The sequence below is a fragment of the Cryphonectria parasitica genome (assembly GCF_011745365.1).
Source record: "Cryphonectria parasitica EP155 unplaced genomic scaffold M406scaffold_5, whole genome shotgun sequence".
Taxonomy (NCBI): domain Eukaryota; kingdom Fungi; phylum Ascomycota; class Sordariomycetes; order Diaporthales; family Cryphonectriaceae; genus Cryphonectria; species Cryphonectria parasitica.
The window spans coordinates 2823932-2851802 of record NW_024468913.1 but is presented as its reverse complement, the minus strand read 5'-3'; the positions used below and the strand labels follow the sequence as shown (position 1 = coordinate 2851802).

At 53.3% G+C, this 27871-nt stretch overlaps 6 protein-coding genes across 6 annotated transcripts; 4 read left to right on the top strand and 2 right to left on the bottom strand.

Moving 5' to 3' along the window:
• Positions 1 to 810: 810 nt before the first annotated feature.
• Positions 811 to 2458, top strand: M406DRAFT_25558 (family 28 glycoside hydrolase; the record flags this gene model as incomplete). The annotated part of the gene is made up of 6 exons (XM_040917045.1): positions 811 to 1248; positions 1340 to 1537; positions 1632 to 1869; positions 1989 to 2056; positions 2157 to 2258; positions 2369 to 2458. Coding segments are annotated over 6 exons (1134 nt in total), but the record flags the coding sequence as incomplete, so codon positions are not given.
• Positions 2459 to 2589: 131 nt separating this feature from the next.
• Positions 2590 to 4636, bottom strand: M406DRAFT_81032 (uncharacterized protein). Its single transcript, XM_040926012.1, has 3 exons — positions 4455 to 4636; positions 3836 to 4081; positions 2590 to 3759 (listed from the first exon to the last, which is right to left on the bottom strand). Exons 1-3 carry the CDS (start codon positions 4512 to 4514, stop codon positions 3262 to 3264), a joined length of 804 nt encoding a protein of 267 aa, XP_040775806.1. The 5' UTR covers positions 4515 to 4636; the 3' UTR covers positions 2590 to 3261.
• An 11565-nt stretch (positions 4637 to 16201) lies between these two features.
• Positions 16202 to 17168, top strand: M406DRAFT_322756 (uncharacterized protein). Its single transcript, XM_040919688.1, has 2 exons — positions 16202 to 16361; positions 16430 to 17168. The coding sequence occupies exon 2, from the start codon at positions 16467 to 16469 to the stop codon at positions 17091 to 17093; it is 627 nt and encodes a 208-aa protein (XP_040775805.1). The 5' UTR covers positions 16202 to 16361; positions 16430 to 16466; the 3' UTR covers positions 17094 to 17168.
• A 1437-nt stretch (positions 17169 to 18605) lies between these two features.
• M406DRAFT_259777 (SGNH hydrolase) lies at positions 18606 to 20008 on the top strand (the record flags this gene model as incomplete). The annotated part of the gene is made up of 2 exons (XM_040917319.1): positions 18606 to 18770; positions 18848 to 20008. 2 exons carry the CDS (start codon positions 18606 to 18608, stop codon positions 20006 to 20008), a joined length of 1326 nt encoding a protein of 441 aa, XP_040775804.1.
• A 2601-nt stretch (positions 20009 to 22609) lies between these two features.
• M406DRAFT_278466 (BOP1NT-domain-containing protein) lies at positions 22610 to 25030 on the bottom strand. The gene is made up of 2 exons (XM_040918352.1): positions 24380 to 25030; positions 22610 to 24319 (listed from the first exon to the last, which is right to left on the bottom strand). The coding sequence occupies exons 1-2, from the start codon at positions 24560 to 24562 to the stop codon at positions 22688 to 22690; spliced, it is 1815 nt and encodes a 604-aa protein (XP_040775803.1). The 5' UTR covers positions 24563 to 25030; the 3' UTR covers positions 22610 to 22687.
• Positions 25031 to 26150: 1120 nt separating this feature from the next.
• M406DRAFT_258882 (uncharacterized protein) lies at positions 26151 to 27618 on the top strand (the record flags this gene model as incomplete). Its single annotated transcript, XM_040917260.1, has 2 exons — positions 26151 to 26244; positions 26315 to 27618. 2 exons carry the CDS (start codon positions 26151 to 26153, stop codon positions 27616 to 27618), a joined length of 1398 nt encoding a protein of 465 aa, XP_040775802.1.
• Positions 27619 to 27871: the final 253 nt, after the last annotated feature.

Sequence of the window (27871 nt, the reverse complement as noted above, 5' to 3'; positions counted from 1 at the left end):
AGAGGAAAGGGTGTAGAAGAGAAGGAGGGTTGGTAAATGGTTGACATTTAAGACCAACCGCCGCCACGAGGAATGTTCCAGGGGTCAAGACCATTGCTGGCTCTTCTCAAGCAGGGTTATGTACTATGGCTTTTTCTAATCATCCTTGCTTGGAGAAATCCCGCCCTGGTAACTATACCATGCCGCCACCATGCACACCTTCCCTGAGGGGGTCGTTCTTACCACGATATAATTACTTAAACAAGGCAAGACTTCCCCAGTCAGAGCGGGGTCGAGTGTGCATACATATGGAAAGACTCACCGACCTTTATGAAAATCTCCATTTTGAGCTTATTAGCCTATGCAAAAGCCCATCTCCGACTGACGGAAAAACTTGCCGAGATGGCGCACCGGGATTGCGGTACGTATTGCATTTTGGAGTGGATTTCTGTACAGTATCCAGTGCTCTGTTGGATGCGCTACCCAACCTTGTATGTAATGAAGGTGTGAGGGTGGCAGACAGATACTATAAGTATATTATGGATGGCATAGTCAGGATGTAAAATAGAGCATAGGTTGTCTTCACTTGATTGTCAATAGGTATACAACTTCTATTCTATTGAAGAGCGAGACACCATGTACAATGTGAATACTTTCGTCGCCATGGTGGCTGTCGCTACCACCGCGGCGGCGGCGGCCGCCGCCTCCTCCCTCTCTTCACTGCCCAAAAGCCCCTACACCGGACAAATTCCCCTCTCCAGACCACTTATCCAACCATTCCCTTATAGCCCAGGCTCCTCCTCCTCCAACATCTCCCCGCCCAGGGACGCAAACAAGACATGCTACGTATCCCCTTCCACCAACAACTCTGACGCCTCCCCTTCCATCCTTGCCGCCTTCCAGTCCTGCAACAATGGCGGCACCATAGTCCTCGACGGCGAGTACACCATCGCCAGCCGCCTAGACCTGACCTTCCTCAGCGCCGTGGACGTGGCCATCTCCGGCACGCTCACCTTCTCGGACGACATCGCCTACTGGACGGGCGGCGGTGCGTTCGAGATCACGTACCAGAACTCGTCTGCCTTTTGGAAGATTGGAGGCTCCGACGTGAACATCTATGGTGGCGGAGTGGGCGTGCTGGACGGGCAGGGCGAGCTGTGGTGGAACGAGTCCTTGACAAACGATACTTTGCTCCGCCCCATCTTGTTCGTGGCGGACGGTTTGGAGGGTGCAACTATTTCGGGCTTGAATTATGTCAATCCGCCAAATGTGAGTCTTTAAAGCCGCCTCAACACCAGTGATTGATAGAGTCACTGACTGACGGGGATGATGTCTGGCTTGGTTTGATTTCGCCCGGCAGTGGTTCAACCTCATCGCCAACAGCAGTGATGTGACCATTAGCAACTTGAACCTCTCTGCGGTCTGGAGCACAGGGGACGAGACGCCCAACACAGACGGGTGGGACATCTACAGGTCCGACTCGGTTGTGGTGCAAGATTCGAAGATCAACAATGGCGATGACTGCGTGTCGTTCAAACCCAACAGCACAAACATTGTAGTCCAGGCAAGTACACACACAAGCGAATTACCCCCCCCCCCTCCTCCTCCTCCTCCTCCTCCTCCTCCTCACGCTGTTGCTAAGTGCCACCCAGAACCTAATCTGCAACGGCTCGCACGGGATTTCCGTCGGCTCTCTAGGCCAGTACGTGGACGAGTACGACATCGCCGAGAATATTACTGTCTACAACATCTCCATGAGCAATGCGAGCGACGGCGCGCGCATCAAGGTGTGGCCGGGCGTCGAGAGCAGCGAGGGTGCTCTGCTGGATGGTGGCGGCGGTTCGGGATATGTGAGGAATGTCACGTACCAAATTCTGAACAATACGGATAGTATGCCCTCTCCCTCCCTTTTCCTTTCCCACCTCTCCCTCTTTTCCTACTGATAAGCTTGACTATTCTTACTCCTCGGTTTCGGCAAGAAGGCCAGGTGCTGATATAACGATTGATAGACACGTGGGCCATCGAGGTCAACCAGTGTTACGGACAGAGCAACGAAACTCTATGTGAGCTGTACCCGGTAAGTACCAATGACGATAATCCCGTGCATAGAAGATACCCTCCCTCTCAAAAATGCAAGGAAAAATGAGCACTGCTAATCAAAGGGATGACGACCGCAGTCCAAAATGACCATCTCTGAAATCTACTTTGAAGATTTCTCTGGTACAACATCATCAGCCGAAGAACCCTACGTCGGCACACTGGTCTGTTCTTCCTCCTCGGTAAGTCCTCCTTTAGCGGCCCTAATGATCACCACCATCATCTTCATGTGGAGGTCTCGAAAGCACGAGCAGTTGCTGACCTTGGACATATTCTCTGTGCCTTCTCGCAGCAATGCTGGGATATCTATGCAAGCAACATCAACGTTTCGCCGCCCGACGGTGCTGCGCCCGAGTGGGTCTGCAGTGGTTTCAATACGTCTGGCTTGGAAGGGTTCGACTGTTTTTCTTCTCAGTAATAAACCGAATTCGAGAAGAAAAAGAAGGAAAGAAAACCTGCGACGCTGGCCGGGCTCTCCTCATGAGTGTGAATGGAGGGAAGAAGCTGGACCTTGGACATCTAAATGTGATAGTCACCCATACATCTAGACCAAATACACCAAGAAGCAAATAGCATCCACGATGGTGGGTGCATATACAATTGGGATTGTCTATCAACGCCGCAGAGCACCCAGTTCCCAAAGGCGTAAAAAAAGATTCCCCCAAGCCGCCCTACCCTGCCCTGCCCTGCCCTGCCATGTAGTCGACCAGATACGCGTCATGTAGAAAGCTCAGCGCAACATAGGTATTCCCAGAGCCACGCCCACCATGAGGCAGATCTGCCACCCTTCCCAGACAGACCAATTCTTAATAAGCCGAACGCCTGAAAAGAGCCCCAACGTTTCCGTGAATAATCGGCGGCTAAGCTGACGCCGTAGCATTCAAAGTCGAACGTCCACCGAGATTGCTCTGCAGTCAAGAAATCAATCGTGTTCGCCGTGATGCCATTCCATGATGTTCAGGTGGGTGAATCATATTAAAAGGACTACGCGAATGCGCCACTGCCGAAGAGCAGTGCTGGCCGAAGTCAGAAAATATCAAGGAGGTATGTCGAGGGTTTTGAATCCAAAGCCAGCGATCACGACGGGTAATTTCGAGAGAATGTGGTGTTCTCTTGTCTTGTCGAGAAGTAACAACGCGACAGCGGCCTTGGAGTCTTTGGCGAGCGGAATTCAAGTATCGATAATCAACCCATGTTTTGGGTTTCCGCGCCACCAGTTACGGCGACGGTGCCCTCATGAAACGACCCGCCATCGTGATCCGCCTCTTCATCTTCATCTTCTTCCTCGTCAATCTCGCCATCGTCCTTGAAACCGGGCTTGATCTCCATGCGCTTGAGACGGCGGCGCATCTCGTCACGCTTCTTCTCCTGCCAGCGTTGAAGAGTGGCAGGGGCGTGAACCTTGAATCCGTAGACCTTCGGGTTATAGCGTTCAGTCGACTTGGTAGGGACGAGCGACGGGTACACCTGGAAGAGGATATTGTGGAAAGAGGTGCCGAAATAGGCACCGTCGATGGTGGCGTGGCGGCTCGACTTGGGGTTGTACATATCCTCGCAGCGGGCGCACCAGAGTTTGACAGGCTTCAGATTGGGTACATCGGAGAGGCCCATGGGCAGGAGAGGGTGGGAGTTGCAGTTAACACGTGGGCACTTGCCAAAGTCGGCCTTCTTGTATTTCTCGAGCTGTCGCAGCAGTCGTCAGTTCCTGAACACGCTAGAGCCAGCAGCCATGAGCCCTGTGCGCGTTGCGGCGACGTACCATCTTGCCTAGACCCCTAGTCGTGACAATGTAGCGCGCGTGCACAAGGCCGTAGAGGTGTCGAGCGGACTTCTCGATGGCCTCGCGCATATCGTCATCGCAATCGACGTCGAATACATCGGTGATCAGGTCGAGCGCGTATTGGTAGTACTGCACCTCGGTGTTAAGACCCGTCAGGTTGAACCTGTCGGTCAGGTACTCTTCGTCGATCTCGCAGAAGTATTCGTTGCCTCGTGAGGAGATGAACTGGTACATAAAATTCTCGGTCAGTTTCGAGATCCTCGACCGTTTGTTGGCCGGCTCTAGCTCTAGCTCAGAGCCTGCCGCCCTCTTGTCTCGCTGGGCCATGACGACAGTAGGTCTTAGGTCTGGTAGGGGTGTTGTTGTAGACAGTATGAAAAACGGAGAAATGGACGCAGGGACGGGGAAGACCAGAATGGTCGAACGGAATGATCGTGACAGGTGTTGGGAGGTGGTGGCGGTGGTAGTGGGCAATTTGCTGTTGTTGTCGTTCTTCTTGTTGGCCATGCAGGTAGTCCACAACCACAGGGCGAATCACCAAGCCCTTGCGTTTTACAATGCAAATTTGGGGAAACAGGCATGCGGCAGATTCACTCACCCAATCGCGCCAATAACTAGTGTAGTCACTCTCACTCTCGGACACGAAGTCATCCATCATTGCGGTGTTTCCGGTGGTTGATCACCTGCTGCTTCTCTGCTGCTTCGAGATCTGGAGAGGCACGTCGCCGGGCGGTCGTGGAGGCGTGGCCAGCCTGTTGCCCTCCCTCCTTGTCCTTGTCGTCAGATCTGCCGTCGATATCGGGAAAATCGGATCGGTCGATACTGGCTGGGTGGTTGTTGAAGGACGGATTGGTAGGATCAAAAGGAAGACGGGACGTTGATGCGGCTCTCCGGCGCTTCGAGCCCAATCTTCTGGATGGCCCGCCTGAGGAGGGGTCACTGTCTAGAGCGTGAGCAGGCATCCCATGTCGGGAGGGTTAGGGTGGCCTTGGCTGGCTGGTCATGTCCTGTCCTATGCACAGCATTATAGGCGTGAACTCTATAGCAATTAGCTCTATTACTTCTTAGAGGTTTGGGGTTGGGGTTTTGGACTTGCATTTGCGATATCCTGAGAAATGGCCTCTACATGTATATGCCTTGGAATCCAGCCCGCTACAGTACTTCTTCGGGCCTGCTGGACAACTTTCACGCGGACACAGCTTGTAAGGACTGGCCGCCTCACTAGAAGGACGCTACTTTGGTGGCCATATATTATAAGAGAAAGCTCGTCAGACAAAGTACTTTTTTTTTGGTGAGAGTGTGAGTGTGAGTGTGAGTGTAGGACTGACATCGTCTATGCCTAGAGACCAGGGGAACAATGTGATTTGCTGCAATTTTTCTGCCCTCTGATAATCCCCAGAACGGGCCGTCGCTACGTAGGGTTTCTGTGGAGGACTCAGGGATATCTGTCTGGGGAATCAAGTCCCAGGTTACCATTTCTCCAGAATTTCTCACCCAACCCTGGACGTCCATTGCTGATAGCTCTGCTGACGTTCCATCTGAAGTTGACCTCGCTTTTCTCGAATCCAGGTGTTCTCACCTGACGTGAATGGTATTTGAGCAGTCTCAAATTTGACAAACTATTGAAAGCTACCCTCGCCAAATGTTGGTGTATTTCACGCGATAGCCTCTCGGCCAACTTCATCCCCAAGGTCTCAGCAAATCATGGACTTCATACACTGCTGATCTGTGTGATGCAATTAAGAACGAAAGAACAAGTCGAGGCCCTCGGGACCTGTGGGCTGACACTTGACTCGCTATTCGGAGTACAGCACGTTGACCAGGCGTCTGGAGCTAAGTACGATGGAGCCGGGGGTGAGAGCCCACTTGCAGCAGCACCTGGCCCGACACAGAAAGAAAAAAAGAGGGGACGGAAATAAATCAGCAGAGACGAGAGTATACGCCCCATGCTTCGCAATTGCACCTCCGAGGTTGAGAGAGCAACTCACAGAGCCAGGCCATGACCAAGGCCACCGCGTGTCCCTCCTGCTTGCACCTTGCACCCTGCAATGTACAGCTAGGTTACAACTCTCAATTGCACATGAGACCATGGACGACGGAGAGGAACCCACTCCCCTGCATCCTCTTGGCTCTGAGTCAAGCCCCATACATACAAGGAGTCATTCGAGAGGGAAAAGAGGGAACAAAAAGTCAATCGACACCCTTGGACAGATCCAGCCGGTATCTGCAAGGGCGTAATTTGGTTCGCGGCGCCTTGGTTGGAGAAGGGGCCCCGCAAGTCGCATCCGTCCTCCGACCGTTCTGGACGACTTGGCCTCGCAAAGTGCCATAGCACAAAAATGTTCCCATGCGAACACGTCAGAACTTCCTCCTGTTTGTTGAGACCAACGATCCATGTCCAGGCTGTACGGTCGTTTCGGATCTTCAGACGAACTTTCGGGTCCGACAGAGATACCAATCACTGTCCTGCTCGCGTCCGCCCCAACCTCCTCCCTTCCCCAAAGGAAAGAAAAAGAAGAAGCATAAGAAAAGACTAATCGTGATGATCAACATGTTGCCCAAACCACGTCGGTAGCACTACCCTCAAAGCAGCATCGGCGACCGAGAGGGGTCTGATGAGCCATCCGTGCTAGCCTCCTAGGTGGCTGAGGCTTCGCCGGTTTCGTGACCAGTCACGCCTGTGAGACTTTAGGGAGAAAAAAAAAGAGAGGGAGTAAAATCACCGCCCAAGAATCCGAGGCTGCTGATCGTTTGCTCAGTGTGTACAAACTTTGTTGTGATGGGTGTTGCCGAATTCAGCCCCTAATTCTATTATGGTATATTCGACAAGGATCCAAGTACAATGGAAGACGAAACCTCGAAACGTGCAGCAATGATGATCAACTGGTCAAGCCGGAAAACTTTTTTCAACGCCACTGGAGGGGGAAATGATCGTCCGACCCCCCCTGGAAAAGTAATCAACACTACACATAACCTGACGCCTGGAAAGATTTTTCCTCGCTTAAAGCATGCGTTGCCTCACATGGTCCATTGGTGGCATATCGTCATATAGAACAAAGTAGAACAAAGCACCAAATTATCTAAGAACGTCAGTGGGCTTCCGTATCATGTAGGGTGTTGAAAGGTACGTGCGGATAGCTCATTACGAGTGATGCGAATGGCGCACCTCTAGAGAGGGGAAATTGTACAAGGTCTTCTACGCTCTCAACGGCCGTGGGAACCTTGAGCTAAGGCTACGTCACTTTAACGAGCAGCAGAAGTGAAGAACAGAGGGTAGGGGGAGGGAAGGCTGCTGTGGCATCATCTAGCACTGATAATGCGCGAAGAGCCATACATGTCACTCAAAAGAATTGTGTAAATAAAGGTCGATCTGCACAAGACACTGAAAATACAGAGATACAAGTACCAAACATATGCTATGATTACCTTGGAGTCTGTGTCCATTTGGGCCAGTTGCCCCATTAGTCTCATAACACTAAGGGTATTCCGTACCAAAGAAGACCAAAGTTATTCTCCTGTGACAAGATAAATCCCATCTACTATGGGTACCATAGTAACAGACCCCGTTGCAGTAAAAGAAATAAATGACTACGGTATGCGGATCCCCACGGTCCAAACCATTTCGTTGCTGATCATTACCAGGGTATGGGTGGATCAAGGCCCGATCAGTCAATCAGTCAGGGCGGGCTACAGTGGGCCCCCTGAAACCCAGAAGACCAGGATAACCTCTGCAAGTGCCAGCCAGCCACGCCAACCAAGCAAACAACGACATGCTAAGCTGAAAGAGGAGGAGGGGAAGAAAATGCAAGCAAGAAAGAAAGCAAGCAAGCAACAAAGAAAAAAAAGGCCGAAAAAAACAACCATTTGTCCGGGGCTGCACTAGCTGTGTATGTAGGTCTCTGCTGATCAATTTTTCTCGCTACCTCATCTCCTTGTCTCGGCAAAAGTTTGCTCGAGAGACCGATCGTAAGCGGTTTTGACCGTCAGGAACCGGAGGGTTGTCAACATCTCCTGCCGATACTTAGCTTTCCTCCCCTTCCTTTTTCTTGGATGGCGAGTGAGACCCTGTTGGACCAACCTCCCGTCCCTCCGAGACAACAAGGCGGCTGCATTTTGACTCGACAGCCTAGTAGAAGGCAACCGGTAATAATATCTATGGTATACCATCACTCGCTACGTTGGAACGTCGTGGCGGGTTCGCCGAAGGCACAGGTGTCGACTGTGAAGCACACCCGACACCCGAGGAACTTATCAAGCACAGAAGGGGAGAGAGTGGACAGAGGCACGGAATGAATGCATAGGCGTGATGCAAGGGCAATGCCAATAACTCCAACTGTAAGTCACAGGCGCAGGTAGATACAGTCGCAGAATATGGTACTTTGGTGTTGGATGGAGCAACCCAAGCTTTCTCTTGCTCGTGGTTGGCTACTATCAGCGTAAGGTTGGGGAAGGAAAAACGCCAAGCGTGTGGGTGGCGTGGTGGCATGCTGGGTACGGGGCCCAGGTTGGAGGCTGGCTGGGTCGATTAGAGACGGGAGTGCGATTTGAGACGGTAATGCTAGGGCCGAGAGAGCGGGATGAAGCAGAAGGTACTGCAATGGCTATGGAGCAATATTCAGTGTCCAGCTGCCCTCTCATTGATTCATCACATCTCGAGATGGAGCGTCTGCAAAAGGAGCGTCTTGAGAGGCCCGAGAGAGCAGGAGTCATGAACAAGAGTGACGCAAGACCCGGGGGGGGGGGGCAGGTCGAGGGGAATATCAGGGAAAGAAATGGTCGTGGCTTGTACAGCGACAGTTTTATTTGTATTACTATGTACAGACAAGAACCAACACTGCGAGCGATTAGTCCATGCTCTGGCCTTGCGCCCATCCTTCCCCGCTTAGCTCGTTGGTTTTGCTTTCGCCAGTAGTAGGCTTCGCACATCTCCCCCTCCCCCGTCTATGCTAAGCGCATGTTACCACGCTAAATATCGAGACAGGGATCCTTGGGAAAATGGGGTGCGTTATGGGTGCCGTTGACGACTTGGAGACTAAAACTCACCTTCCGAGTGCACATCGAAACGGTCCCTTTGTTCCCTGCAAACGACCAGCAGGTATTCACTTGGAGAGAGAAAAAATGGCATGACAATATGAGTGCATTTGACGTGCATTCACTAGCGGTTTCACAGATGGGTAGTCGTGGGAGGTGCGTCTCCAACGGACGGACCGAGGCGCGGTACAGAGCAAGGCAAAAGAAGAAATTACTGTGCCTGCCCGAGAGCTGTCTGAGTCACACCCTTGACGCAAGGTGCTAAGAGCGTCGAGCCAGGCGAGATGGTCTTGTAGACTGCATGGTAGGTAGCATCCGCGGAAAATGCACAGCAGCTCGCGGCTGCGTCCCCTCCAGGGCCTACGGGCGATTAGGTTCTAGGCCGCGCGTTGCACTGCCGCGTCTGGCCTTTGTCATCACCAGATGCCGCGGGACACAGAAACCGGGTGAGACGAGATTTCGTGGCGGCGGGCGTGCAGGCTGGGGCTTGATCCCTTGCCGTTTGGAGGCGTCCGGCATACCGTTGCTAGAGGAGTGTGTGCCCACAGAGTGAGTATCTGAGGAGGAGGACGACCCCAGAGAAATCCAGCCAGGACCCAGCCTTGAGGGCCAGTGATTCGTTGTTATCAGAAATGATGGGATCAGCCTAATGCAACTATATGGATGTCTGTGGAACAGGACAGAAAGTCACATGGGTTTGAGCAGCCTACCTCTCACTGCTTCAACGAAAAGGTGACTGGTAGTTGCGAAATGAGAGGAGAGTCAAAAGAAATTCAACCTGCCCCTGTCGCCGCTCCCCAAGTCGACCCACCGCCACCGCGGAAAATTAGACACGCAGCTGCACACCTGCAGCAGCATGAAGAAGTATTGAGGAGAGCCCAGCCTTGTTCATGGTGTGTTCCTCCCCCCCCCCCCCCTCTCTTTTCCTTCTACGGAATTGGGATTAGTCCCTGGCTTCCCGAAGTGGAATATAAAAAATGAAAGAAAATTAAAACAGTCGCGTGATTGTGTCTTTTGGCAGGCATTCTCATCCTGGATTATGATGTAATATTATCAATCACTTCAGCACTCAGGTGCAAGAGCGTTGCTTTTGGGGTCACTTAGCGCCGTTGCGTCTATCAAGTCTTGGTAGCCCTCGGAGAAAGAGCATGAAGGGCAAGGGCGATGGCATTGGTCGCCGAAGCCAAGCTCGGACATCCAAGTCCCTACCCGCACCAAGCTACAGGGTATTCACTTACTAAGTACATACTTAGCCAGGCTGCAGTCACAGCGGGAGCTTGAGAAACTAACTTTCGATGGCGGGTAGACCCATTGCGGGGGAGGAGCTATGCCGCCCATCCGTCCAGCCGTCGTCACTAAAAAAAATAAAAATTCAAAATCAAATCCACTCACCGTCTTGGATGTCGGCTCATGCCCCATAAAAATAATAGTGTGGGGGGTTGGCCTGTAGACTATGTGGACCGTGAGCCGCTGGAAAAGGAAAATCTATGTTTTGGAAGCCCCCAAACCGCAGGCCACATCCTACAACCATGACTGTGGAAGTGAGGGGGGTTCCAAAATTGCAAAGGCGTAGAAGACTCTGCCGGCATCGGGCCGCGCGCCTTTGTAAGCCTCCATCCAGATCTTATGGCGACTGCTCATTAATGTTGGTCATTGTGGGTGTGGACCCGATGCAGTCACCCCCTGCCCTCCAAAACTGCTGGCTTATCCCCCTTTCTGACCTGGCGGCTCAGCCCTAATATGGGGACTGCCGTGCACAGTATGACATTCCTAGGATAAGGGAAGAAGGGAAGAGGGTCGGCGATCTACCGAAGCAGACGTAATTAGGAGCGCTGGAAGCATTATCCTAGACTGTAGGTCCTGGTGAAGGCCTAGGGGCCCCTCGTGAAGAGACGTCGCCCGAGCCATGCTGCTTGCAACCTTCGGATCCTCAGCTTCTGTAAGGCGCGACAGCCGGCGACAGGTTGGTACTTGCGTAAAAAATCACCAGTGAGAAGCGAGAGGCACCGTTTGACCACGTATACTTCACTGGGGAGGCTTTTCCCCGTCTTCTTTTACCCCCCCCCCCACATTCCTTGTAAACTACAGATAACGTGGTGCTACAATATGACGGTGCAAAATTTCAACCAGACCAAAATTCGTTTGTCCCACCTGAGATCCAGGGGTGAAGTGCATCTCTGGGCTGGACGATGAGCCACCTGATACGACGCGAGGGCCTGGAAGCGATAGGGGTGGGGAAGAGACGACGGGGCTAAGAAGTGCAGTTCAACCAGAAAGAGGCGGGTAGAACGAGAAAGAAGAGGAAACCCAGCAGGAGACCGGGGCACCACCTCCCAGGCGAGCTTACTGTACATGAGGTGCCCTGGGTTTTTTCGATGATCCCGCAGCGTCGTTGTCAGAACCATTGTCTTTGTTGAGAAAGCCACGATCTGTTGCAGATAAATCTCACCCTCACTAAGCCCTATCTCTGGATCTTGATAAACGGACATAAAAATTGCCTGCTTTTGGAACACAAAGACGCAATGCCTGTGCTTTGGCTGCCATCCTTCCAGATCGGGGCATTCTGAAGCGCGAATTAGCTGTATAGATGACAAAGCACCCGGCGGACGAGGCCGTCTCGTTGATGATTTGCTTGTTGCTTCAGCAGCGTCGATCAGTCTCGATCCACACACCCTGAGAAAGGCTGATTTGACAGTGTCTCAGCCAGGCTGGCATCCTCGCATCGACGCCCTCGGCGGAATTGCATCATCGAGGGACAGCTGGTAACAGGCGCCATGGCGCAGTCGTAGCACAGTCGTTGACCTGCTACTCGAAATGAGATCGAAATGACCAGGCTCGGGTGTCTAGACTTGGTATTCTCCACACACATGGGACCATGGAAGGGGACCATACATGGTACTCTGGGGACCATACATGCTACTCTGGGGACCATGGCAGGAACCATACATGGTATCCTCGAGACCAAGTATCCAAACACGTCGATTTCCTGCGCTGATTTAATAACTGTCGGTGTAGGAGACAGTGGAATGACCTCAGGATGGCCGGCGTTCTGCAGATCTGTTCTAGTACGCCAGCAGTAGTAGGTGCAGAGATCGCCGCGTTAGCACCATTCTTAGGATGTGGTCACCTGCCATTGCATTGGATTGGTGATCAATTCGCAGAGTCGCAGCAAGATATATGGTAGTTCGTGCTAGGATAAGCATTCTGAGTGGTGAATAGTTCTAGAAGCCTGCCATCCTGGACAACGTTGCGCCATGACTGTGGGCTGGTCCCCCCCCCCCCACCAAAAACTAATGATAATCCATGTCGCTGCCCAGCCAAATAGAAGCTTTAGCATGTCCAAAATGGCTGCGGCCAGCACGATGGGTGATCATTTTATTTGGTATTGAAGTCATGACTGGGGTGGTTGCCGGTCACTCCGAAACGAGAAATCGGCATTGGGCACACTAGGTGCTGCATATCTTTGAATCGCCTACCCATGGATCTCGTATTCCAAGGTAGGAAGGCAAACAAGACCAAGCAGCAGGGGATGGCATCAAGGCTCCAGAGCTGCAGCTTCTCATTTCTTTTCTCTTCTTTTTGCTTTTCTAACCCTGGCTAGTGGTAGGGGCTTGGTCAGGTCTGAGACTAAGACAGTAAGACAAGAAGGAAGTTGGGCTGTGTATGTAAATGTGCCAGAAGCAATCCCTGAGTCCATGGATTCAGAAGGCGCTAAGGCTGGGGTCACGCAGAGGCCCCAAGCTCCACAGCTCGAGGGTATGGCCAGGACAAGTGTGCTCTGAGCCACTAGTCCAGCTCGTGGCTCAAACTCCCTCGAGGTGCTCTCAAGAGCTGACTTGTCGCAGCATCAAGAGCCTGGGCAATCTGAGAAGGAGATCTCACCCTCTCACCCTCATTCTATCTGTTTCTATGCAGTCACATAAAAGTCTTCCAAAACGCAACATATTTGCGGAAGAATAGAGGGGAGACTGAAAGCATACTTCTCTGCTGATCAACTCAGGAGCTGTTGCGCGTCTCTACAGCTACTACATTGCATGTTGTAGAAGATGACAGGTAATTTCGATATGCCAACACAAGCATGCACACAATCTCCAAAATACGCGAGTCAGCCAGCTGAAGGAAGGAAAATCCACGCTGCTCATGTACCATATGTACTATGGGTACGTGTACAGTACTGTGAGTACTATGTACTCTGCCCCCCTGCACGGCATTTGAGGAGCCATCCCACCATGATAGGCCTGTCCACAGGGGGAATCTCTGAGGGGACCTGCGGATGGTATGGGTGGTGACAGGGGGGGGGGGTAGGAAGGAGATGGTCAGTTGGTTTTTCTCAAAAATCAGAACAGGTAATGGTGAAGAGAAACACTACGGGTGACAAGAGCGCTTTTTTCTCTCTTTGTTTTCTTCTCTTCCTTTTTTCCCTTGTCCCTCATGTTTTGCCTTTCTGACATAACCATGATGAGGCGCTCTAGCGTTGATGTGTGTCGTTAGTGTGCTGTTGTGGTTGTCTAGGTAGTGTGATGAATCTTGTGTTATTTAAGTCACTGAACTACGCTACTATTTACTCCTGTAGTAGTGGTAGCTGTGGTGGATGCTGCTGAGCACGGAAAGGGTGGGTACCGTAGTAGAGATGCTACCAAAAAGGCACTACCGCGCATCTAGCTCAGGTACCGTGCTTGTCAAAAGAGAAAGAGGGGCAAGTTACACTCTGCCACTGCATGTATGCACATCATGCTGCGTACTGTGCGTAGTAGTAGCGACTGGCTTGAGGAAGAGGATGATGGCACTCTTTTGCTCCAAAGCCATGCACCAATGTTCTGTGTAGATACTCAAGACCACCTGTGATTTTGTCATCTTTAAAATAGGTACAGACCGAGTGGTGAGAAGATTCATCATAGAGGGAATAGGAGGACTGGACTACAAACAAAGGGAAAGAAAACCGGGGGGGAAGGAAAGAAACAAAGACGGGGTTGGAGAGGGGTCTGAAACTCGATGCAGATCTCAGAAAATCATACATACTATAGTACTGCTGTACTGGTCCATGGTCTCGATGACTCCCACCTTGACAGGGCATGATGAGCTGAGATGACAGGGATGGAGGCAGGAGGGTCCCTTGCTAGATGTTGGCCAGGTTGGTTAGCTATGCGGTGAAGGCTGGATGATAGCTTCGTCGCATAGTGCGGTTGTTTGCTTGAAAGCCTTGTTGAACTCGGGACAGAAATAGCTACTGGGGCAGGGGAAGATGGGAGGGAATACAACGAAGAAAAGAGTGAGAAAAAAAAGAAAGAGGGGGGCTAACAAGACATGGGCCTGTAGATCACGCTAAGTACTGAGCAGGGGTGTGCCTGTTCTCCACCCGGTTAGTACAATCCCAATGTCCTATCTATACCCTGTCAAGCTGTGTGTGTTGATGTTTGGGAAATTAGTGTGTTTGTCCCCACACACCCCCCCCCCCTCACCCAACTTTCCGTTTCTCTGACTTTTTCTCTCTTTCTTTTGTTGTTTTATTTATCGATCGCACCGCTCTCCTACCGCCCGAACTGCCCGTCAGCGTCGGGGGAAACTTTAATCAGTGCCCGACGGCGTACACGGGCCCGTCAGCGTCGGAGGAAACTTTAATCAGTGCCAGACGGCGTACACGGGCCCGGCACGACCTGCCTTTCAAGCATCTTCTCTCTTGCCAGCCTGTTTCACACATCCCCATCATATCCCATCGGCAAAGCTGATGTGAGAACATTGATATCGAGCGCAGGATCGGCCACGTTGCGGATGATGTGAGTCGCTTGCTGGAAACTGGTTGGCCGGTTGAGTACCGGCTGTCAGCCCTGTAGAGATGGGCGAGGAGATCTCTTTGCAGGCTCCTCATGGGCCCTTCCGAGATGACGTTAGGCTATTGCCAAACTTATAGTATTCAGGTGAACAGATCCCATGGAACTCGACCCGAGTCTCGACAAGGTGCCCTGGACTCGCGGCCCAGCCCTGATGGAGGTGATCCGCCTGCAATGGTAACATGAATACGGCAACCCGGAACAATCCATTTCATCAGAGAAGTTGGGGGTTCTGTCGATAGAAAAGACTTTGCCACCTCATACAGCACACCGCAACACGGCGCCCGCGTTGTGCTCTCGAGACACAACTAGTTCAAGTTTCAGGTGCGACAAACTCTCGGGCCACAGCCTGACTGCGCGCCTGAGGGCCCAGTTACATACACCCTGAGCGTTGTGGCTGCCACTGACAGCAGCGACAGATAATCTGTCCAATCCCAAACCAAGGACTCCTCAGCAAGAAATAATTTTCTCGACTGATCCGGGACGAAAGAGTTCGAGAATAGAGTCAGCGCGATTGAAACTCGAAACAAGGCGACCACGAGCAGATGCGGTAAGCGTTGCACTTCTGGTGCGTGTAGTGTCCACGCGCACTTCTCCTTCTTCACCGTATCTTCCAAGGGCCACACGCCAGAATCACAAGCTCAGATAAGCTTGTCTTCAGAAGCGCGCGGAGGTTGTCGGGGGTGTCATAGTACGCAGCGGTACTACATAGTACAGTGCAGGTACTTCGACTGCCGGGCCTCCATACTATGGTGGTACCTACCGCAATCTTGGCCGGCCTGGCTCCACTCCTCTTCTGCTCCTTCTCCCAAAACGGTTCACGGTTCTAAAACGGTTCGCGGTTCTCGACTTTTCCGCCGCCCATCCGTCCATCTCTCGACATAGTGCGCGGCCAGCACAGCGAATCCGACTACCTAGTGCTGGACAGGGACTGGGATTCATGTTCGTTGCCGAGCTAAGGCCTGACCTCCTGCAACTTGCGTGCTTCTGGGGTACATTTCCTTCTTGCCTGCTCCTGGGGCACATTCCCTCCTTGCCTGCTACCCGTCGAAGTGGGCCGAGCCCGGCCGTGCCAGCGTCACACAACTTGACCTTGACACTTTCAACGAAGCCACGACACGTATGTCCAGTCACCCTCAAGGGGTCCCCTGGCAGAATATTTGCCTTGCCGACGATGAACAGAAACGAGGGAGCTAGCCTCATGAAGCAGCATCCACTTTGCCGCAGAAAGAGGGTGTCTCTTGGTACCAGTTACCCGCCCCTTCTCTCAGTCTTGGTGCGGTGTGTCCAAACCTTCCAGACCAAAGGCGTAGGCCAAACGGTAGGTGTGCTCGACCCGCTCGACATTCACCTCGTCCATCAGCTCTTCTTCTGGGGGATCTGGAAAAAATTATAAAAGAGTGATGTCTCTTCCCCCCGGGAACATCGTTTCTTTCCTTTCTTTCCATCTTCTCCTTCATTCCTTTCTTCATCTTCTTCATCTTCACCTCTTTCTATCTTGACTTCTTCCTTTCTTCGTCACCCGTACGTCCAACCCCACAGAGCCACAGCCCAGACCACGGCCCTTCTGTTGGCCCCCGTGCAGCAGTCAACACCATCCGGGCCAAGTGTCTTGATCAACAGAGCCCGCCTATCTCCCCAACCATGTAAGTCTGCAGTCCACTTAAGCTTCTCCTATCCTAGCACCTAGGACTAACGACGACCGTGGGCCCAGTGCAACTCGTCACAACCTTCCTCCTTCGCCAGACACGATGTCCAATCTTTTCCCCTCTCACAACACGCCAGTGGTCCGGTTGCAGACCGAGACCGACCACGAAGGCTACGTGGTGGTCACGAGGGCCCCTGCGCAGGGGACGATGCTCCCATATGCGCACTACAACGGTGCAGCGGGACAAGCGACAAACCACACCGGAGGTGGTGCTACCCTGGCCTTCGAGTATTCGGGGCACTACCCTGCCAACATCGACATCAATCAAGATGCCACTGAAGAGGGAACCGTCGATATGAGCGGCCAGCAGCAGCCCGCCTTTCCTGCGTGGGCCGTCCATGCTATTAACCACTCGATGGGTGGTCTGCAAGACCCTGAGCGCCGCACCGAACAAGAATTGGCATCCCGCCCCCTGACGGCGGCTACCCTTGCCGGAGTCGAGCAGTTCGGCGACATGCGCCGGGGCTGGATGCCTCCCACCCTCACTGGGCATCGCTTCGGTGGTCGTGAGGAGCAGCCGGCGATTGAATTCGTCGAGCATCATGGCGCGTTGACCCATGACAGCCATCGTCGTACCCGGCGCTCGCGGGGCGCTGCCTCGCACGGCAGCTGGGTCCACGTCGACCAGGTGTCGCATCCTTCCCGTGGGAGCCGCTATCGCTCTGCATAGAAGGAGCAAGCAGGACACCATGGCCATTGGCCTGCACTGCTGCACGCAAGCGCTTGTGCGTCCCTGGCATAGCCTCCATCCTGGCGATGTGATGTCCACACTGCGAAGGTGCGGCTGTGTGGCAGACATTTCCTTCTTCACCAGCTGCGAGGTCATGCGTGTGGCGGCTTGGTACCCCCACCCTTTGTTCGAACTGTTGCGTCAAATGTCTTATTTTCCTTCAGCCAAGAGCACGTTCTCTACAGGGAAGCTGGTAATCCTGCATTCTTCCCTACTGGCTTTGCCTCTTTTTGTTCTTTCTTTTTCTTTCTCCTTCCCACCTTTCCTTCATTCTCTGTATTTTACCCCATCTTTGTTTTGATCTTGACGAGGGACAGCATGAGGGCTGTGCCCTCGGCCCCATCATCAACCCCAAACACTTGTTCTCGTTGTTATCCATCATTGTTATTGGCTTCTCCAATCATAGGCGATCATATGATCGCCGACGGAGAGGAGGGATATCATCAAGAATCGTCGGATTCGGACTATTGAAGAAGTCGACACACGACTGCTCCCACATCACTATCCTCATCGTTGTTCTTTATCATCTCCTTCACAATGGATGATAGACTTGGGGCCGGTAGCACAAAATCAAGAAAGACAAAAAGGAGACAAGTGCCAGCGCTTATGTCCAGCATATTCGATGATAATAGGAGAGGGGGATGACAATGTGAAATGACCATGGGGACTTGGATCGGACCCGGCCAGCTTACCATACCTGTACTTACATTAAAACCAAAAACCCCCCAAAAAAATCGATGACACATTTTGCTTTCAACCACCCCACTGCCCAACAGGATTCAGCATCGTCGTCATCGTCTCATGTTGCCGAAGTTGGTGTGTTAAGATGCGACGAAGCGCAATTCGAATGCCCAACCTTGTATGCGTTACCTTTGGTTACTAGTCACGCAAGATTTGGGTGCGCAGACGTCAGGCCGGGAGATGTTTCCAGGTTGTGTTGCGTTGGGGCTGCAGGGAGCGGGAGCACGAGAAAAGCCAAGTTTCTCCATGCAACCCCAGGCCCGCCCCTGGCTCGGATCGCGGTGACAGAGATGGGATCCCCTGCTCGCCCCCATCTCGTCTTCCCCGCAAAGCGGTGTACCACGATATCGTCACTTCGCCCGTTCTTTTTCCCGCCATTCGCATTAGCCTCTTCTTGAACTGCAAATTAGCCTGATATTGCAATCCATGAAAGCGGCTTTTTGGTTTGCTTTTTTCTTCTTTTCCTTTCTCTTTTGGCCTTGTTTTTTTTTTTCCGTCATGCCGAATAAGCCGACCAGCTGACCTTTAATCCAGGAACCTAGGATGAATGGGCCGGCCCGCCATTTGGGTTCCGGCGTGCATATAAAATGCATCACTCACCCGGAGGAGTGTGACTCTTGCTAGCCTTGGCTTCCCTCGATAAATTGTGGCACCTGTTGTGAGTTCTTGGCTGTGTTCGAGGTCTGGTGCTGTTGATCGTCAAAGCTCACGATGGTTGGTTCAATCTTCAAGACCGCGCTGGCGACTCTCGTCGCCCTCCAGGCACGGGCTGTAGAGGGCGCGCAACGCAGCTCGAGCCCGAAGAGCCACTGGGTCGACATTTGGGGCTCCATGCCACAGCTGGTCGAGTACACAAACATGCCGCCGCCTCCTTTCGTGAGTTTGGTCGATCCGCCCTGCCTGCCCTGGTCCTGTCCTCAGCTGGCCACAGGGAGCTGACCAGTCCCCCCCAGAACGAATCTGGCATCGTTTTTCAGAATGCCTCGCTGCGGCAGACCATCTTCATCACGCAGTCGGCGCCCACGATCCGTCTGGTCATCTCCAACGCCTTTGGCGGCTCGGACCTGCCCATCTCGTCGGCCACCCTGGCTGTGCCTCTGAACGGCTCGGCAGGGACGTCGGCCATCAAGCCCGAGTCCCTAGCACAGGTGACTTGGTCGGGCGGCCTGACCAACATCACGATCCCGGACGGCGCCCGCGCGATCTCAGACCCCATCCAATACCCGGCCACGGCGCAGGAGATCCTCACGATCAGCATGTACCTCGCGACAGGACAGACCACCAATCTCATCACAGGCCACCCGGGGTCTCGGACCAACTCGTACTATTCCCCTGGCAACGTGACCGCCCTGGCTGATGTGGCGACCCTCAACGCGACCCAGACGAGCCAGCACTGGTACTTTATCTCAGCGGTCGAGGGCTATCTGCCCACGTCACTCGGGACACGTGCCATCTCCATCATCGGTGACTCCATCACGGACGGGCGCGAGAGCGACAACAACGAAAACGACCGGTGGCCAGATAATGTCCTGCGCAGGCTCCAGGCGCCCAACGCCACGGCTGTGCAGAAGAACATCGCGGTGATCAACCAGGCGGCCGGCGGGAACCGCGTGCTCTACGACGGCAACGGACCCAACGCCCTGGGGCGGGTGGACAGGGACGTGCTGGCGCAGTCTGGCGTGACGTACGCCATGGTGTTCGAGGGCGTCAACGACATCGGCACGGCGGGGACGGACGCGGCCAGCCAGGCCAATGTGGGCGACAGGCTGATTTCGGCATTTGATCAGATGATCTCCATGGTACACGCCAAGAACATCCCCATGTTCGGAGCAACCATCACGCCGTTCGGGGGCGAGGGACAGGCATACAGCGACCCGAACCGCGAGGCGACAAGGCAGCGGGTGAACAAGTGGATTCGAGAGTCTGGGCGGTACGATGCGGTCGTGGACTTCGACGCGGTGATTCGGGACCCGGCCAACGTCAGTATTATCAACCCAGAATATGATTCGGGTGACCACCTTCATCCAAACGAGCTGGGATACACGCTCATGGCCGAGGCATTTGACCTGAGCCTGTTCGATAAGTACCAAAACGGGGTGGAAGAAAGAATATAGCCGGACAGAGAAGATGAGTCTGGGAGAGAGAGAGACAGAGAAAGCAGACACACACAGGGAGAAGGGGGGGGGGAGGAAGGAGTTTAGAGAGTGAGCAGAGAGAGAGAGAGAGAGTGAGCAAAAGGAGAGGAAGGAGAGGAGGAATAGGAAGAGAGGGAGGGAAAAGGGGGGAGACAGTCGGTGAGCGGCAAGATTTGAGTCACCCCTGTGTGCACAAAAGAAATTTTGCAAACTAAGGCATAAGTATACCATGCGTATCGTAGCACAGCAAGAAAAGCAAGATCGTGTGCACCTGATGACAACGTCGACAAACCACACCTTCTGTCGTGTGGAGCCTCATGCAAAAAGCCTAATGTTTGGAATTAATTGGCCGACATCAACTCAAAAAATCCCAACCAAAAATCACTACAGCCCTACAGGCACAGAACAACAAAACGAGTCACAGCACCCGAGCGTATGAGGCTTCAACATCACAGCAGCCGCCCCCCCCCCCCCTTCGTTTCCTTTTCTCTCCCTCCTTTTGTTGTTCCTTTCAGGGCGCTCGGTGGAGAGTTCGCCTCTCGGGTGGTTTGCTGAAAAATCGATACTCAACCCTTGAATATGATTAGTCAAAGAGAGTAGTGAAGACTGCTGCTGCGCCTCCCAAGATTTCTCGCGGATTAATTATTCCCGGCAACTCCTATACTCGCTATTTATCACCCAAGTAGTTGCCACACACACGCACACACACCAGACTACTCAGCAATATCAGCAAAAAAAAAAAGTTGGCAAAAATTGAACACGACCCATCCAACAGACGTTCCTTTGCCTTGATCTTTAGGGTCGTAGGGAAAAGGAAAAAAGCGGTTGCCTAGACAAGCCCTACCCTACCTGGTAAGTACTTAGGTTTGGACCGCTTTCTTAGCATAATTACCTGCTTTCCCTAGCCAAGCCATGCGCCCGCACACCTTGGGTTGCTCGGACTAATCGGAGTTGGACGGCTGATCCGTAGCGGATGTATGTTGCATGCACTTATACCATGGTGCTATGTTAGGATTGCAACTGCAGACGGGGGAAAGAAGAAGGATAGAAAGAACAAATAAATAAGCTCGGCATGTTCGACTCGCGCAAACCTGTAAGGTGATTTTCTTGACTCGATCAAAAATACTCACTCCCACCCTTTTAACATCGATCAGGGTGGTCGAGGAGGAAGGGGGGGGGGAGGGTGTTTTCGGAGCAAAGAACCTCGGGAGAGATCTCGGGAGAGGGGGGACAATCGAGAAGGAGGAGGGGTGACTGCCATGCCATTTCATGATCCTCAGGTGAGGGACAAGAGAAATCCTTTTCCCCCATCCCCTTGTCCACACAGAGTTGATTGGACGTAGTCTGCATCGAGAAACTTTGACTCATCCATCAGCTCTCATTTGCCGCAAACTATGCCGTTATGACCAACCAGATTGCCCTTCTCTGCTTTGGCTAGTGGCAAGGGTGAGCATCTTCCTTGCGCGCCTTCCTCACCCTCCTCCCCGCCCTTTTCCCCTTCCGTTCTTTCCTTCCTCTCGTGTCGTGTCGTGTCGTGTCTTGTTGAACGATGTTGAATGATGATGCACGGACACGACCCATCTGAGCTGAGCGAGTGTGAATCAAACCTGAAGCCGGCTTTGCCGTCGTCGTCGAAGAGGAAAAGGACACGTCTCAAGAAGGAGGTGGGGGAGGGGAGCTCTGGATTAGTACTCGTGCAGAGAGACAGCTCTTCAATGCTGAAGGATTTATGACCGGCAAAGGCGGATTCTTTTTTTCCCTCTTCCTTTCTCTTCCCCAAGTTCAAAGCACCCTTGGATGAAATGAATGGTATTCAATACTTCTAACCCATTGTGCCTTGGCATCCGTTTATTCCGGAGTTGATATGTTATTTGGCAAACAGTCATCCTATCTTCCCCTGTCGAACTTTGTATGGACGGATGCATGGATGAAAAGACTTTTATATTCCAGTACGTCAGTTGAGGGATCGATAGTGTTATACGAAATGGGTTTTTCCCATGTCCAGACATTCGCTTCATTCATCGATTGAAGGTTGCGTTGGAAGGGCTACCATCTCCATCAGAATAATATATAAACGCACATGTATATACATATAACACTTATTTTTACTACACAGTCACCGTTCACAGGATCTCGCCCGTTCACCACCTTCTCCATTCCAAGTCTATGTTTCAAGAATGTCACATATCAAATTATCATTCTCTTTCCTCTCTGTCCCCCTCTCTCGTGAGAAAGACAAGAAAGAGAAAAAGAAAAAGGCACTTCGCCCTACGTCGTCCCCCTCAGCCCGCTGAACAAATTGATGCCCAACTCAACTGCAGCATTTAATTGGATACCTTACAAAGTAAGGCAACAAGAAATGAGACGCTCTCTGCAGCCTGTGACGTGAAAGTGCTGGAAATGCTGTTTGGGGGCGAAAACCTATTATTTTATTTTTTTTAGGCTACTGCGCCTTCACCCGTCTCCACCTCATACGACGTGTGACCGAAGACGTAGCTGACGACGACGATTGTTAACAACGTACCCCTTGAGAAGTTGCCAAGGACCACGTAGGAAAAGCAACAGCGAAAAATGGGCGGCAAACATTAGACTTTTATCGATTGGTATCTCTCTCACTATTCGCTGCTATTCCTTTTGATACATCTTGGAATAAATGATCTACATCCACAGCCTTGCGGTTCCATCACTTCCGGCCGAGAACAGCCAAGGCTCCCGGGGGTGCCAGTCAACATCCATGACACCGAGCGAGCTGACCACCTTGTGACCACTCAGCGTCTTGAGAGGCACGATCGTCGCGTTCTCCATGAGATCGGTCACCACCTTCCCGTGGAAGATCTGCAGCGAGCCATCGTCCGAGGCGTCTGCAAACAGCGGGAGGTCCTTGTGATACCTGACGGCGCGGATGGCCTTGGCGTGGAACCGCATCGTCTTGTATGGTCGCATCGACAGCTCCATGTCGTGCCAAAGAAGCCTCCTGTCATAACTGCCACAGAGAAGATTGTCTCCGCCGGGGTGGATGTCAAAGGATGAGATCCACCGCGCGCCCGGCTGGAGCACCTTGACCAGCTCGAGCTTCTGCAGGTCGTAGCAGCGGATCATGCGCTGCGTGGCCACAAAGAACAAGGGGCGTGACGGGTGGAAGTGGGCGGCTTGTGCGAGGCCGGCCAGTTTGCGGAAGGGGATCTGGGTGAGGTGTTTCGAGAGTGTGTGGATGGCAACAGAGCTCCGCTGGCCCGTGGGGGAGACGGTACAGAAGTGGTCGCCGCGTCTGTGCCAGCTGATGCCCTTGACCGCGGACCGAACAGTAATCCTGAGCAGGACTCCCTCGTCCTCTAGCTTGGAGCCTGGCCGTGCCCACTTGGCCGCTGGCTCCTTGGTCTTGTCGACGGCAGGGTTGGTAGCCTTGCCGCTAGCAGCATATCCAAACCCTACATCCAAGATCTCCCTGCTTGTCTGCTCCATCTGTGGATCCACCATAGGAGGAACCATCAGGTAGATGTCCTCCTCAGCACCTGCAGCCAGTATGAATGCATCCTTGGCCGGCCGCCACCGGACCACATTCACAGCCTCATCACTGCTGAGCCTCACACTCCAAACCTGTCGCCCTGTCAAGATCTCCCACACACGTGCTGTACCGTCGTCGCCACCAGTCGCCAGCCAGCAACCGCTCGGATCGACCGCAAGACTCCGCACACGACCCTCGTGGCCGCGGAAGATCGTCTGGCACACGGTTGGGAAAGGCTTGAGATCCTCGGGTCTGGGCAGTTTGGGGAGGAGCGAGCTGGGGTCGATGTTGAGCTTGTTTTTCCGCACACGGGGGGCAAGGTACAGGTCCAGGCTGCGCTCGAACCGCTCCTTGACGAACAGGTCGTATCCTGGCACTTTTCGTAACGAGTCGAACTTCTTGGGCAGGTATTCCTTCTCGCGATCCTCTGGGTCCTGCTCTACCCAGGCCTTCCTCTCCTCCTCGGTCGGTAGATACTCTGGCGGCGGGTTGTAGCTGAGGTCGTACCCGGGGGGTGCGAGTTTCGGCGCAGGGATGTGCATGACATGAGGGTCTCTGGGCTGCTCGTCCTTCCACAGATCGTAGTGGACCTCATCCTGCTCGTCCTCTTCCTTCTCACGCTCCTCCGGTTCCTTGTATGGTAATATTCTGCCCTCCCTGATGGCACGGACCAGTTTCATGATGCGTTTCTGTTCGTTCTTGGAGGGGAGGAATCGGCGCTTGGGTTCGGGAGCCGCACTCAGCGGCATGATCTCCTCATGGCTGGTGAACCATTCGACAGTTTCCTGGAGTACATTAGCAATTTTATTGTGCAAACTTCATCTTGACGCCAGGAGAGCACATACGGGATATGGATCGAACCCATCCTGGGGGAGCTCGTTCATCTGGATCTTCTTGATGAGCTCCAGCTCGTCCTGGCTGAGCTTCAGAGGCTTTCCGGTCGTAGGATCCGTAAGGCCAGTCCACCCCTTAGGCACCTCGATACTGTCGAGAAGGGCATCCAGAGCTTCGCCCGCGGCGGGACGCATGATCTTCTTGCCGTTGATGTCGTAGCCGATGTGTGGGAAGGAGTCGTAGAACTTCAAGCTGATGTTCCCAATGGTATTGACGGGCTCATTGGCGTCCGTGTCGTCGGAATCGTACACGGGATCGATCTCGTCATAGACATACTTCTCGTTGCCGAGGGCATCGGTCTCGACCCTATAGTTTCGCAGGTCCTCATCCCCATCGTCCAGGTCATCTGGATCAAGTCCAGGCACCTGACCTGGCTTCAACGATGGGATCTTGCGAGAGGACTCGTCTTCGTCGGACGGCACATGATCGCTGTGTAGAGCATCGTCCTCCTCTGGCTCATCGTCGTCGTCAGATGCGTGGTCATCCCTACCGTCTTCCAGTCCGTCTTCGGAATCGTGCTCTGGCTCGGCGTCTTCAGCTTCTGAATCGTCGTCCTCGCCAGCCGACAGGGCTCCTTCGAGCTCGGCAATCTCGTCGTCGGACCCGATACTGTCACCTTCTGACCCTGACGACTCCTCTCCCTCCTCGACTGCCTGCACAGGCGAAGCTTTGCGTTTCCTAGGTGAAGAACTGCGCTTTGCGGGGTTTGGTTGGCCGCGTCTGCCAGGAGAAGGCTTGGGCCTAAGGTCTAGAGTGCCACCGTTTGTCGAAATGGCGGCAGACTTGTTGGGCTCCTCCGCCGACGGGGTCTTGATTCCAGACCGTAATCTCATCTTTGCAACGTCCAATAGTTTGGGTATCATGGAATTTGCTGGGGGGCCCTCTCCCAAATTGAATATGTCTAAGAAATTTACGAGGTATGCTACAATAACTTTTTTTTTTCTGCCGCTGAATCTCTGACTAACGAAAGGCAGTAAGGCGGTGGTAGCAACGATGGGCTTCAGGTATGTACCCACTATAATCGACAAGTGGAGGGCCGCACCCCACAGAGGAAGGGCCCTAGAGGTACGTATCCCAGCCCGAATTCAACCCTGACATTTTCTCACCCGGAGCACCTTGATGGCTTCTGCCCCCCTCTGCTGCACCTGTCCTGACAGTCCTGTATACTTAATCTCTGCTCAGTGCTTAGGTATGCCGTAGAGGACATCATAAAGTCTTGTCGAGATCCATTATTTCAACACAGGGCCACGAGTTCCTCTGAGCATGATTATCCTCAATATTTTGCTGTCTGTCATAGCTGACTCTGACAGTGCCTAGGAATTCCGGGCTTAGGACAACATCCTGATGCAGTGCTGGTTCATAGATTCCTATTTAAAACCCTTAAGCCCGCAGCGATGAGCTAGCTACTCGTGATACTTTATTATACGAATGCGGCTAGTGTATCTGAATCGGTACCTGGGCCACTGGCCAGGCCGCCTTCTGCCACGAATCCTCCCGGTCTAGTCGCTACCTGTTACTCAGCTCAACAGAAAGGCGTCTCCCAAAACAAAATCGCTTAGTCAAGAACTCAGTTCCTCAAACCACCTTGTCTCTCCTTCTTACCACTAACTCCAAGATCTATGTCTCACACATGACAAGTCCTCACACGTCTGCTCAGTCTAGGCGACGCATCAGCAGCACGACTACTCGGCCCATCTTTTTTATATTTCCTTCTGGATAGCAATGGCTCCATCAGCTAAGCCAGTCTGGAAGGACACTGAGCCTGGATTCGGATCCGGGTCTGCTCCAGCCAAGCACCGCGCATGTGATGAGTGCAGTACGTGTGGACTATTCTCCGTCAGACCTCGAGAAGAAGAGAGGGATATACCTGTCTAACCAAACAAAAGGGGCCAGAAAGCTTGCCTGTACCAAAGAGGCAGATGGATGTGCTAGGTGTAAGAGGGAGGGCATCATCTGCCACTACTCAGCACAGAAACCAATGGGTAGACCGAGAAAACGGCCCACCATCCAGAGTGTCAATGAGCCACCTGCTATCCCCGTCACCACACAAGGCGACGATGTTATGATACCGAGTTGCACCGCCCAAAGTGGCCCCATGGAGGACGCTGGCCCAATCATTATCGACCAGAATCCGATGATAGACCCGCTCCTCGACACCGACGTGACAGATTTGAGTCTTCTGGATCTGTTAGGCCCTCATTTCGTGTCGAATGAGCCTTTGGAGGAGAGTAGGCCACCACCAGCAGACTTGTCAGCTCAACGAGCCATGTGGGATTTCGATATCAGCTTTGACCCTCACTACCCACCACCACCATCAGCAGGAGGGAACAGCACATCCGTCCCATCGTCCATCGACACCCCCAGCCTCTCGTCCCAAGGGGCTACACCGCCCGAGCCCCATCCCATCGACCCCGCGCTCTCATCCACATACGCATCCACAGCCGCGACTCTACCACCCTCCTCAGACCACTCGCTCCAGCCTCCGACCTGTTCGTGCCTCGCCAATCTCTACCTGGCTCTGGATTCCGTCAGCCGCCTCCCGACCGAGATCATGCCCGCGTTGCGTGTGGCCCGCAGTGCCGCTCGCGCCGCCCACGACACTATCCAGTGCCAGGTCTGCTCGCCACCGTTGGAAAAGGCCATGGTCGCCCCGCTCTCCACCTTCCAGAACATGATGATCGTGGGCGCCTTGATCCCTTCCATCGCGGACGCCTACCATCGTATCCTGACCATGGTTGACGCCGAGACCACCCGCGCCATCGCCACGCACACTGATTTACGCTTCTCGCTGGCCGAGCACGGCGGTATGTGGGCCGCCTTTCACGAGACTGGCTGCGCCACCGCCGACTTGTACGAGAACCAGGTCATGAGCCCCGCCACCTGGCGCCTGACCGTGCGCGCCCTTCTCAAGATTGATGTGTACGGCGTCGAATGCAAGAATACGAAACCCGGCGGGTTCGAGTACCGGCAGATGGGGCTCCGTGACCTCGTCTCGCAGATGGACGAGAAGAGCATCCGGAGGCACGCCGACATAGATGCCATGGTTGAAGCCGGTCTCGCCCCGCCGACTGGGCTGTGCGGTCGGCCGGCGCACTACAGCGTCCCGAGGGACGGGGGCGGCCAGGAGCCACAGTGCAGGAAGATTATCGCGATAGCGAGGCACGCGGTCGAGGGGCTGGTGATTCCTTAAACCCCGTAGCTCAGGGGGGTAAACCAGCAATGGGACCACGCACTGCCTCGACGACTACATCAGTACCGAAACGAATTTATTTTGATCATGGCTAATGGAATGGTTCTCTGCCCAGGTGCTTGCTTTCTATATATTGAACAGATTTTGTGGAGAAGAAACAAAATAAAAACAAAACAAAAAAGAGGCTGACGCAGATACGTTCGAACCGAGACAATGGCAAGGGAAGGAGAGGACTGTTCCCCGGTAGACTGCA

Excerpts from the sequence above, each read along its gene's own strand:
- M406DRAFT_278466 (XM_040918352.1), bottom strand. The coding sequence starts at position 24,562 with ATGCGTCCCGCCGCGGGCGAAGCTCTGGATGCCCTTCTCGACAGTATC. Across the intron at positions 24,320-24,379 it reads ATGGGTTCGATCCATATCCC|GAAACTGTCGAATGGTTCAC; the intron begins GTATGTGCTCTC and ends AATGTACTCCAG.
- M406DRAFT_81032 (XM_040926012.1), bottom strand. The coding sequence starts at position 4,514 with ATGATGGATGACTTCGTGTCCGAGAGTGAGAGTGACTACACTAGTTAT. Across the intron at positions 4,082-4,454 it reads CTAGTTATTGGCGCGATTGG|TTCATCTCCTCACGAGGCAA; the intron begins GTGAGTGAATCT and ends TTTATGTACCAG. Across the intron at positions 3,760-3,835 it reads CTAGGGGTCTAGGCAAGATG|CTCGAGAAATACAAGAAGGC; the intron begins GTACGTCGCCGC and ends CTGCTGCGACAG.
- M406DRAFT_322756 (XM_040919688.1), top strand. The coding sequence starts at position 16,467 with ATGTCCAATCTTTTCCCCTCTCACAACACGCCAGTGGTCCGGTTGCAG.